Here is a 12,355-nt window from a genome sequence, read left to right as displayed (position 1 = left end):
AGGACCAGCGGGATGTCAGACGCGCCTAAAGACCGGATATCTGCACGCACGTGCTGGAATAGTGCGCCTCCCCGACCTGGCGAATTCCACAACAGCTACTCAGCCTCCGAATGGAAAAAGAAAGTCGTGCGCAAGACAGCGGACAACTGGGTGGATCTTCAAATACCATCGACAGATATCAATAAGGCAGAATTTATACCCTCATTTACAAGCACAGTCCGAGGGCAGAAAGTCTTCTCACAGGAGGAAGGTGTTTGGAAGGCTGTTCACCTCTCCGCTGAAAGCTGTGGAGGAACTGACGCCCCAAGCCATTTCGGCAGACATCCTAACGAGCCCACCTCGTCACGGCCACTGACGGACCACAAAGCCGTAGCCCACTCGGCTGTTCGGAGTGGTGTGCCAGGCGCAGGTACGAATTTTGAGACCGGTTGTGTCAGTTCACGGGCTGGTCGGGAACGAACCGTCATTCGTTCGGAAGTTGCCGTAGGAGCTACTGCTCTGGATGGTGGTTGCGACGACAGACGCTGCCAACATCGGCTAAGTCGGACTGCGATCAGCAGTGGTGCCAAGATGGGAGAGGAAGGTGATGTTGCTTGCTTCGAAAAGAAGACGAACCATCCGAGCTGTGGTGTAGGTGACCTGCCGGAATATTGCCAACCCCCGTCGTCCAGCCCCAGTGAGTGTAGTGAGCAGAATGCACGTGTCCTGACAGAGGATGATAAAGATCAAGAATTAACTTACGGCCCTGGAATAGTGGATAAACTAAAGTCACGCTTTCTCAGTATCACGATGAAAGAAAGCCAAGCACCACGTCCCAAGCTAAGACGTTATTCCAGTCTGGAAAATTTGTTGGAAAACGATGGTGCGTTTCGTTCTAGCGACTTTCTATCAAAGGGGAGGTTAGGTGAAACGAGGAGCCGTACAAAAAGTCGCTTTTCTCAGTGCAATAGCAATTTAAAACGCGCAAAAAGCGTAGAGACTTTATTGCTGGATCGCAATCACGGTACTTTTATAACTAATGGCAAGGTACCTCGTAACCCCCACCCGACAGCGATTAACGGGCGTGCTGTCATATCTTCATCGGACCCTGCAAATGACGACGTACCTGGAGATCGCAATGTCAACAAAGGAGATAACGAGTTCCGAAAAGGAGCGAAGATTGTGAAACGCCGTGACAGTCGACAGAGCACAACAGCGAGTATCACAGAGGAGGAATTTCCAAAACCCGACACTGTGAAAACGTACAAACGAATTTTCGAACCCGCCGAATCGAAAGCGGTTATTCAGAGTAATGTACGGCGACGACCTCCCGTCCTTCGGGCTAGTGCCAAATCTGCGTCCGTTGTTAATAAACCAGGCCAGAAGCCTTCACCTGCCTGTACCGCTGCGCAAAAGAAGCAGCAGATAAACGGAGTTCCTGCCAAGATAAGTGCCAAAGAATCCCCAAAAGTAAACGGGGAAATACCAGTGAATTGTAATGATGGACCAGTCAGGGATAAACCTCATCTTTCAAATGGTGACATTAACTGTGATGAACATAACGGCCCTAATGAAAATGGTCTTATAAATCCTCCAGCAGACGAAAGTTTACAGGAGAGATCATCCGAAATACCTACTAAGTCTGTGTTTATGAAAAATAAAGTTCATGCTCAGAGCTTGGCTACCGTCTCTAAAAAGTCTGAAAATCATCTGAATGGTGAGACCTCTAAAATTCCTAAATTGATTGCTCTACAACAGAAAGACGAGACTTTACAAGAAGCTTTAGTCGAAAACCTATGTGAAGTGAAAGAAAATCATACGCCGATTACCATGGATATTATCCCTCACGAGAGTAATGACGTGCAAAGTTTATCGACTTCATCTGAAACGAACCTAGCAGAAATGGATATTAAAGATGATAGCAGTGTTTCGGAAACCCCAAGTGAAAATGGTGACGAGGAAACAGATCTTGAAGTCTTAAAACCTAGTACTCTTCTTGGAAACAAGAAACCTATGTGGCAGAAACCCCCAGCACCAACAACCACAGTGGTTTTCGATTTTAGAGGGAAGGATGTCAAACCGAATATTTCATTAAATCCTGCACCATTCGGGTGTAAGCCTGCCCGAGTTATGAATAAGAAGAGACATGCTGGCCCACCCCTATTAGATGGAAAAGAAGAACCGCCAATTAAAACAAGTGTTGTGAATGGAATTATCATCGATGGTGACTCGGGGGAAAGTACAGATTACGATGTAGATGAATCTGACGTTGGCTTCAACCTTCCACATCCATCGGGAATTATATTTGAAGGAGAGAATGTAAAAATTGGGAAAGGTTCACTTTTGGCTACCAGAAATAAACAGGTAAGTTATTTTCTATTGATTTTAGGTTACCAAGCGAACAAACTTTCTCCCCCCATCTCTTTTTTTATATAGTTTTTTATACTGTATTGAAAAGTAGGCACAGGATTTTAATATTTTTCTAGTCATTAATTTTGGCCAAAGGGAAAAGCATTGTCACCCATTTGATTGTCCAATTGAACAACAATCTGGACAACCTTTAAAGGTCTTAAAGAGAGAAGGCAAAAAAGTTTTTTAAACAATGTATCCCTGAGGGTATTAAGTTTCTTTGGAGGAAGTTTGTTTATATCCTTATTGGTACAGCATTCAGATAGAGTACTTTCCTCTCCTTTTTTATGAAACGGAGCTAATTTTGTAGTAAGTAGGTTAAAATATACTAAACCTTGATCGGCCTAGTGGGGAAAAAGTTCGCCATCAAGAACAGTATTGTTCTTGCTTTTGAGCCAGGGAAATATCTTATCTTTATTGCTTAACGATGTGATTATTATTTTTTTATTTTGTTTGGAAAAAATTACTGGCCACAAATGCCTAAACAAGTTTCAGCTGCTATTTTCACACACACACAAAAAATATATATATATTCTGAACATCTTGATTTTAGGCATCAGATAGCCTGAAGCAGAAATAAAATTTGTGCTTGCAAAGATGTGTTGCGGAAACATGTTATGCAATATTGTACTTACTTTGCGTTGACATTAGGTTTACTTCGCTGGTTCCACACGAGATTTTCGTTCCATTAATGTTGCACACTTGTCCATTAACCTAATCCACTTAATATTAGGAAACCTTGGCAAATGGCGTATCAGAATGTGTAATAGTAGGTCATGACAACTTTAATTAAATTATTTTTTTTTTTTACGAGGTGGCGCTCATAGTAATAATATTGAGATATGTTTGTCAACATTATTTCGAAAAAATTAAAGCGGACTGAAAATTTATTTTAGTGAAAAATATATATTTTTAGTGTCTTATTTATGTGAAAATAGATTCATCATTCATTAAGTATTTACTTAATAAATGAAAGAAATAAGTAATGTGTGTGTTTGTGGGGGAGAGCCGTTGTCTCCCCTTGAAGCAATAAATTTGGATTATAGGTTTATCCAAATCCCAAATAGAACTTCTGTTATTTAGTCAAGTAGTCTGCTAACATTTTTCAGCTTGTAAGTTGGCAGCCTAACCAATAAATATAGAAGAAACAATAAGCATAAGCTGATTAATAGTTTTTTATATAAATTTTAAAAAATTGCATTTGCAATTTTTTAAATTTATATAAAATCTGGTGTAATTGCATGTCCAGCTACTCCAGTGAGGTTTTTTGTTAGAGGTAAATGGGGTGCATATAAAAGATGGTGTGGTTGCAAGGAATATAAATTTTTCTAGAGCTTGTAAAATATATTAAAAAGTAAACCTTAGCCTGGGAGCATCACAGTTTAGGTATGTGTAAGCACCTATACTTAATTGAGGAGAATAAAGTAAACTTATTAGTAATCCAATTCTAGTAAGTTCTTTAAAGGGCATAAACTTTTTTGCTTGTGATCTCCAGAATCACACAAAACTAGTATTATGCAAAAAAGTACAAATATTCGTTGATTTTTATCGTTTTCAAATATTTCATTAATAAGTCCCTAAAGAAGGGCAAGAAAAATTTTCCAAAGTGTTATGACTAATGGTTAAAAACTATAATTGTAAAGAATCTTAAATTAGTTTCAGTGCACCAAATTCTTGTTTCAATAAATAATTAAACTGTTTATTGGATTGTATATCATTGTTTTGTGTTAAAGCACAGGCTACGATTCAGGTGTCTCATTTGTATTCAAGAAAAGGTTTATGGTGAACATGTATAAGATTTTTAATAGCACTTTTTTTTTCTTTTTTTTTTTTTTTTGCCATGTTCTCCCTTGGATTTTTGTGTGGCTGGCAGGATTTAAACTACCTAGTTTATGCAATAGTCTTAATTCCCTCATAAAATTTGCCATAATCACTATGTGCTTTAGTGTACTGTACTACTTTCAGATAGCCCACTTTGGGACTTATTGTTCCCCCCTGTTAGATGACAAATAGCCTCTGATGAAGATTTAATACAATTAGATTTTTATTAGAGCTGCACACATATTAGGCTGCAGGGATGCCCAACCTATTGTGAAGGGAATGGACTGTGTCAGCCCATTCCTTCAGAGTATGTGGCCACAGGCAGTGTTATGCCTCCCCCCCCCCCAGTTTAACTAGTACACTATGTGACAAAATAATTTTTTCACTGACTTTTGAGGAAAAGCTGTTTATAGTAATGTTTAGTAATGTAAAAAATCAAGAGTCAATATACTATGAATTACGCCGACCGGGCTAGCTGGGTGGGTAAAGTGCCTACCTGGCAACCCAAAGGTCGCGGGTTCGATTCCCGCCTCGGGCTTGGATCAAAGTATTGCAAAAACCTTGGGAGGTGCATTATGGCCACAGAAGCCTATGCACCAACAACTACGAAAAAAAAAAAAAAAAAAAAAACTATGAATTACAAGACATTGAATTTTTGTTTGGCATTTAACAGATTACATGTGAGCAAGAACACCTTCATCCCTTCTAGGCAACTCTCATTTGTACACAGCATCTGTGAAATGCTAATAATAGGTGTCTAATATTATTATAGAGCTTTGATTTTGTTGCTTAAACACAAATAGCTGACAAAAGAGCTAGAAGCAACACAAGTGTCTGGATTCAGTCTAGGGATCAGTGACCTTACATTCTAAAAAAATGATAAAAACTTTATTATTGTTGGCTTTTCTTGTTGGTTGTAGTTCAATATTTTTTAATTGGATTTAGCAAATTTTAATTAATAGGTCATAAATTTTCAATTCATTAAAAAAAAGCTAAAATTTAATTTTTTATAATTAAAACAAAGAATGGATTACATGGATGCCACACAAGTGACCTTGTTAAAATTAAGAATGTGAGTGATTCCATCACTCGCATTCTCAATTTGAATTTTAAATAAAACTTTAATGACGAAACTGTATTCTTTGTATTTTTGTTTTGCAAGGATTAAATTGGATAGAGTAATATCACTTTTGTAAATCTTGAAAAACATGTTAATGTTGAAACTTGTCTACTTCTGTTTTTATTTCTATTAATGCTGCATAAATGAAATAGGTGGAGACCTTTTAATCATAATTACTATAAGTAAAATTCATGTCCCTATATGCTCTGCTAGTTGAAAAAGAGTTTGAGCTACTGATAAATGAAAAACTGTGTACATTGTTTATGGAGAAGATACTTTGAATGTCCTAAAATAAGTTTCAGTCTAGAATCTGCCCAGTTCAGCTCATCCTGGTTGATCAGCTGAGATAAATATTGAAGACCTGTGTTCTTCAGTGGAAGCAGATCCCAGGATTATAACTCCAAAAAAATTGCCTGAAGACTCAATACAACTTATGGCCCAGAAGTCCCATTTAGAAGTGAGACTTTGAGAACATTTTATAATCTTGTCTAATGATCTATGTATTACTGAAGATTATTATGAGTAAAAAAATTTTCATGTTAATTTTTTGATAGCATTGGAATTAATGAGGTCATTAGAAAACTGCCTGAAAGTTGTTATGAAGATAGTAACAGGTATTTCAAGTTTTTGTTCATTAAAAGATTTGTCAAACAATGATGAATATATTTATTCTGCAACTGAACAGAATTATATGTGCAAGCCAACATGTATTATGTCGGTAGAAGTGTGTGGTCACAGACTGGCTTACATATTTTGATGGATGGAAAATAAAAACTGGTGTAAAAATGTCTCCACCTTCACTTAATTACTCTTGTAGTGAAAATCTCTTTTAGGAAATTTCTTGTCATTAAAAAGATTTAAAATTGGATTTTTCTAAACAAGTGAAAAGGGTAAGCATGCAGAATATCACATTGATAGTGTAATGACTGTCATTATACTGTCACACAGAGGTTTGGAAAATGTGAATATAGTTTGGTTAGTGAGAAAAAATCATTGCATATTTTATGTATAAAGAAAAAATGGGTGAAAGAACCGAACTCTGATACTCCAATGTTTAGTTTATTTGAGAATTTCAAATAATGTTAACAAAAACAGGATTAAATATATTTATTGTCAGAAGTTTATCCAGTGCATGGAAACATTATACACCAGTTCTCATAGGTTTTGATATTTTTATGCTACTATTAATTACAAATGAACTTATATTTGGCAGTAACCATTTTAACATTTTGGAAAACCTTTTTTGGAAGTGGAACAACTGGAACACTGGGGATTATTTAAAAAGGAAAACTGTCAACTGGAATGGGATTCTAATATGATCTGCTTGACTTGAGGAGTGATTAAGAAGCAAATCTATCATTATTTGAAGAAAGTTTCCAGAGGAGTTAATGGATTTTTGGACTATCCAGTTACAAAAACAAGAAGATAAATGTAAAAGTCTTAAGATTAAAGTTATGCCATATTCAATTGGAAACCTTTGAAATGTCAAGCAAACAGCTGCTTGCTATGATATTTGATGGTTGATAATTAAACTGTGAAGATTAAAAACTTTTAAACTTCTCTATTTAGTTAAGTTTTATAGATGTGTTAATTATACAGTTGACCTTTCAATTTATTCAAACTGTCAGCCTCAACTAGCTGTGAGGGCGGCTTGTTCCAGCAATCAACAACTTGATGGTTAAAAGAAAACTTCCGACAATCTTATCTAAACCTCAACCCTGTAATTTTAATTTATGACCCCTAGTTCTCGAATTCTTTATAACAGAGAGTTCTATCTTCATCCATTTTACTAATCCTTCTCAGAGTCAGAGCCTTAAACCTCAATCAGGTCACCTATGAGGTGCCTGGTTGCCAAGCTCTGTAGCCCACATAATTGGAGTCTTTCCTCATACAGTTGTCCTCTTTTGAACTGACCATTTCAGTTACCTGGCTTTGGACCCTTTCAAGAAGCCCAGTGCCCTTTTTTTTTTAGATGAAGTCTCCATACTTGAACACAGTATTCCAAATATGGTCTTACAATTGCCGTATACAATGGGATTATGACTTCCCTATTACGACAGGATAATGTTTGATAAATCATTGCTAGAACACCATGGGCTTTCCTGGCTTCCTCTTTACACTGTTCAGAAAACTTCATATATGCCATTATTGTAACTCCCAGATCCCTTTCCTCCTCGACTCATTTTTAATTCAAGTGTATAATTTATTTGTGTGTTGTTATTGCATTTAGCAGCATTAAAACATAGATGTATTAAGAAATGATTGACTATAAACTCCTTTGACCTAGCAATTGTGCCTGAGTATAAACAGATCATATATATAATAAATTATTACTAACATATTAAAGCAACACAAATTAAAATCACAAGAGATGATAAATGGATGGGTGAAATGGAAAGGGTGGTTTTTTTTTGCTAATGCTGTATAAGCTTGCTTTCTTGCATCATATGCTAATGCTAAATTGCTGGTCACTCTCAGTGTTATGAACATCTGACTTATGACCCTCATGCATGAAAACAATGCTAATGAGGTAAACCACAGTATAATGTTTTCATGCATGAACAGTCTTTTAATATTCATTTGTTTTTCTCCTAATCAAATGCAAATGAGTATATAGTTGTAGCTGGTTTGTGTTCATACTAACAGTTTGGCTTACTATACCTCTTTTGAAAGCTCAATCCTTAGCAAGGTATTTTATCTTGCAGTTGTAAAATGCTGGTTATCAGGCTGGATTTCCTTGGTTGCTGTAGTGACCAGATTTGTTCAGCCCAGCTGATATAATAGGAAAGATTAAGGCTTATATAAATGTGATAGATTTGTATGAGTTGTGATCAGAAAGTATGGGAACTGATTTTTGTTATCTTGAAATTGTAGCAAGTTTTTTTTTTTTTTTTTGTAATTGTTGGTGCATCGGCTTCTGTGGCCATAATGCACCTCCCAAGGTTTTTGCAGTACTTTGATCCAAGCCCGAGGCATGATTAGAACCTGCGACCTTTGGGTTGCCAGGCAGGCACTTTACCCACCCCGCTAGTCTGGTCGGCTAGCAAGTTCTAATTTGTCATAACATGTTCGGTGACTCATCTAGATATAGTAATGCACAAATTGCTATTTTTAGTGAACAGCAAATTTGCATGAAACTTTTGTTTCAAATTAAGGGAAAAGCTCAACAGAAATCCACAAAGTATTAAAAAGATCTTTTGGGGAAGTTGCTATACGTTGTTTGAAGACTTTTTTTTTTTTTTTTTTTACCCCCAGTTGTTTGTAAAGTATAAACAGGCCACTTGTCAATTGAAGATGATTCTCACTACAGTCTCCTTTCAACTTTTAAACAAATGATTCAGTTGCTGGTGTTTTTGATCCTGATAAGGAATGACTGATGTTTAACTAGCTACAAAGTTGATAGTAAAACTTGTATTCCTTATGGAATACAAATCAAAAACAAGTCAAGATATTTTTGTACACATTGGCACTAATGATATTAAGAGTAGTAGACCGGCGGAATTACTTAACAAATACAGGTCACTGTTGGAAAAAAGCCGTGAATTAGGGTTGAATTTGAAAGTGTCTGCAATTCTGCCCAGACACGATAGGAAGGATATGATGAGAGCCTTTTCAATCAATTCGGCCCTAGAGAGATTGTGCAAGGCTCAAGCGGTAGAATTTTTCTCAGCCTGGTCTGTGCTTGTTAACAGGAGAGACTGCTTCTACAGGGATGGGATACACTTAAATAGAAAGGGCGCAAAAATATTTGCTGATGCTATCGATGATCGATGCAGTTCTAGGTGGGTCGGAAAACTGCTAGCTTGGGGGGATACAATGACTAATAGATTAACAGTAGCTGCTGGCAGAAGTGAAAGTGATTCTAGCACAGCTTCTATTTGGAGAAATATGGCCTTAGTTTGTGCAAGGCTGAAGGGGTAGAATTTTTTTCAGCCTGGACTGTACTTGTTAATAGGAGAGATTGCTTCTACAGGGATGGGATACACTTAAATAGAAAGGGTGCAAGAATATTGGCTGATGCTATCGAGGCAGTGTTAGGTGGGTCGGAAAACTGCTAGCTTGGTGGGAGACAAAGACTAATGGATTAACAGTAGCCACTGGCAGAGGTGAAAGAGATTCTTGCACTGCTTCTATTGGAATGAGCAGAAGCCTGAAAAACAAGATGCAGGATATTTCAGAGACTGCTGGAAGTCATTGCGGTACAAGTAAACACATGGGTTGTGTTAGGGTAGCTAAGAATAGAAACAGGTGCATGTATACTTGCGTGTACACTAATGCTAGGAGTTTAGTAAATAAATTTGATGAATTTGAGGTATTACTCAAAACATCAAAGGCAGATATTGTTGGGATATCAGAGACGTGGTGTCACACAGATATAAGGAATGCAGAACTGGAATTTGGGGAGTACAACGTCTACAGAAAGGATAGGAAGGGAGGAGGGGTTATGCTATTAGTTAAAAAACACATAAAATCCAAGGAAGTGAAGCCAGTTGACATCGCTGGACAGTGCAGTGTTGAGTCAGTTTGGTGTGACATAAGCATAGGTAAATCAAAATTGAGAGTAGGAGTGTGCTATAGGCCTAATGACTCTGATGAGTATAATAAGATACTGTACAGGGAAATAGAATGGGCCAGTAAATCAGAGAGTCTTATAATGGGGGATTTTAATTTCCCAGATATTGACTGGAATTTGTGGGTTGGTCACTCACACACTAGCAAGGCTTTTGTGGATTTATTGGATGATTGTTTTCTACACCAGCATGTTCGGGAGGCAACTAGAGGGAGTAATACTCTTGATCTGATTATCAGTAGTGATTCTTCATGCATTAGGAATCTGCAGATAAATGAACCACTGGGTGGCAGTGATCACAGTGTGCTGAAGTGGGATTTACTCAAGGAGGTAACTACCATCAGAGGTAAAGGGAAGGGTTTTTGCTTTCGTAAAGGCGACTATGATGGTCTGAGACAGTATTTAAATTCTATACAGTGGGACCAACTGATGATGTTACCAACAGCAAATTCAAAATGGGAAGCATTCAAGGAACTAATCTTGGAAGCTACCAGGCTTTACATACCAACCAAGAAATATTGTTCAAGGTTCAGGCCTAAATGGTTGTCAGATGAACTAATGAGAAATGTGGCAGAGAAGAAAAATGCATGGGATACATATAAATTAATGTGTGACGTGGAAGCCTATGATAGATATAAGTTGGTCTGTAACCAAGTCACAAAGGAGATTAGGCAGGCAAAGGCAGATTATGAGAAATCCTTGGCAAAGGATGCAAAGAAAAACAGAAAAGAGTTCTTTACCTATTTAAACTCAAGAAGGAAAGGGATGAATCAGATTGGTCCACTGGATGTTGATGGTTCAACAGTTGAGGATCCAGCTCAGGTGGCTAACAATCTAAACGAGTATTTTGCATCTACATTCACACATGAGGAGTTATTCAGGAAGGGGAATGTCGTAGGTGAAGTAAACATTGGCAATGAGCTAGATGATTTTCTAATAACTGAGAGGAAAGTGGAGGAGAAATTGTTGAGGATAAACATAAAAAAGGCACCCGGGGTGGATGGGATCTATCCAGTTATATTAAAGGAGGCAGCAAAGGAAGTAAGCAAACCCCTAGCCATAATTATGAGAGCTTCTTTGGACTCAGGGGAGGTACCCATGGACTGGAGATGTGCAAATGTAACCCCAATTCACAAAAGAGGATCAAAGGCTGACACAAGTAATTATAGACCTGTTAGTTTAACTTCGGTTCCAGGAAAATTAATGGAGGCACTGGTTAAAGAAGCACTGCAGGATCATCTGGACAAGAATTCAGTAATAGGTCAGACACAGCATGGGTTTGTTAAGGGCAGGTCTTGTCTGACCAATTTGATTGGATACTATGATGTAGTCACAAAAGAACTGGATGCAGGGAATAACTTTGATATTATATATTTGGATCTTAGAAAGGCTTTTGATACTGTTGCGCATGGAAGACTGCTGCACAAATTGGAGAAGTGTGGCATTCGAGGCAAATTGCTGCTATGGATAAAGGGATGGTTGAGTGGCAGAAGACAGAGAGTGGTAATCAATGGACACTGCTCAACGTGGACTAATGTTATTAGTGGAGTTCCTCAGGGTTCAGTGTTGGGTCCATTGTTGTTTTCTGTATTTATAAATGATATTGATGATGGTGTATCAGGCTTAATGTCCAAGTTTGCAGACGATACAAAGGTTGGCAGGGTTGTTAAGGACACTACTGATACTATGCTGCTGCAACAGGATCTGGAAAGGTTGAGCAGATGGGCTGAGAGGTGGCAAATGAAGTTTAACATTGACAAATGTAAAGTACTACATATGGGAAACAGTAACCCCAGATCAACGTATCAACTCTGTGGTACTACGCTGACAGTGGTAGAGAATGAAAAGGACCTGGGGGTAATTGTGCAGGCAGATATGAAGTTCTCTGAGCAGTGCAGACGAGCTGCAAGAGTAGCTCATGGTGTCTTGTCAATGATATACAGGAATTTTTCTAGCAGGGACAGGGATGTGATTATTCCCTTGTATAAGGCATTGGTCAGGCCACACCTTGAGTACTGTATACAGGTCTGGAGGCCTCATTTCAAGAAGGATGTAGAGCTGCTGGAACGAGTACAGAGAAGGGCAACAAGATTAGTGAATGGAACAAAGGGTTGCTCTAACGAAGAAAGGCTTAAGTTTTGCAAATTACAGAGCCTGGAGACTAGGCATTGCCGAGGTGATCTGATAGAGGTGTACAAGGCTTTGAATGGCTTGAGCATGCTCAATGCCGATGGGATTCTTCCTCTTGCTCAGAATAATCACCTGAGAGGGCATAAATTCAAATTGAGGAAGGACGGATGTCGGATAGATGTGCGGAAATTCGCCTTTAGCCAGCGGGCAGTTGGTTTGTGGAATAGACTTCCATCGCTTGTTGTTGAAGTTGATAGCCTAAACAAATTTAAGGCTCAGCTGGACAGGTATTTCGAACGAATTGAGGGGTGAAATGGGAGTAGTGG

The 12,355-nt window shown here is 38.1% G+C and overlaps 1 protein-coding gene across 1 annotated transcript in view; it reads left to right on the top strand.

Annotated features, from left to right (window-relative positions):
• Positions 1-12: 12 nt before the first annotated feature.
• LOC150083874 (uncharacterized) overlaps positions 13-12,355 on the top strand; it is a 129,098-nt gene continuing 116,755 nt past the window's right edge. The window contains exon 1 of the mRNA XM_090375495.1: positions 13-2,343. Within this exon, the coding sequence (XP_090231621.1) occupies positions 13-2,343 (2,331 nt within the window). The remainder of the gene's footprint in view (positions 2,344-12,355) is intronic.

This window comes from Mastigoproctus giganteus, chromosome 6, assembly GCF_048544385.1.
Source record: "Mastigoproctus giganteus isolate SK-2022 chromosome 6, ASM4854438v1, whole genome shotgun sequence".
Lineage (NCBI taxonomy): Eukaryota > Metazoa > Arthropoda > Arachnida > Uropygi > Thelyphonidae > Mastigoproctus > Mastigoproctus giganteus.
The sequence above is the reverse complement of the archived record's forward strand: the minus strand, read 5'-3'. Positions and strand labels throughout refer to the sequence as shown.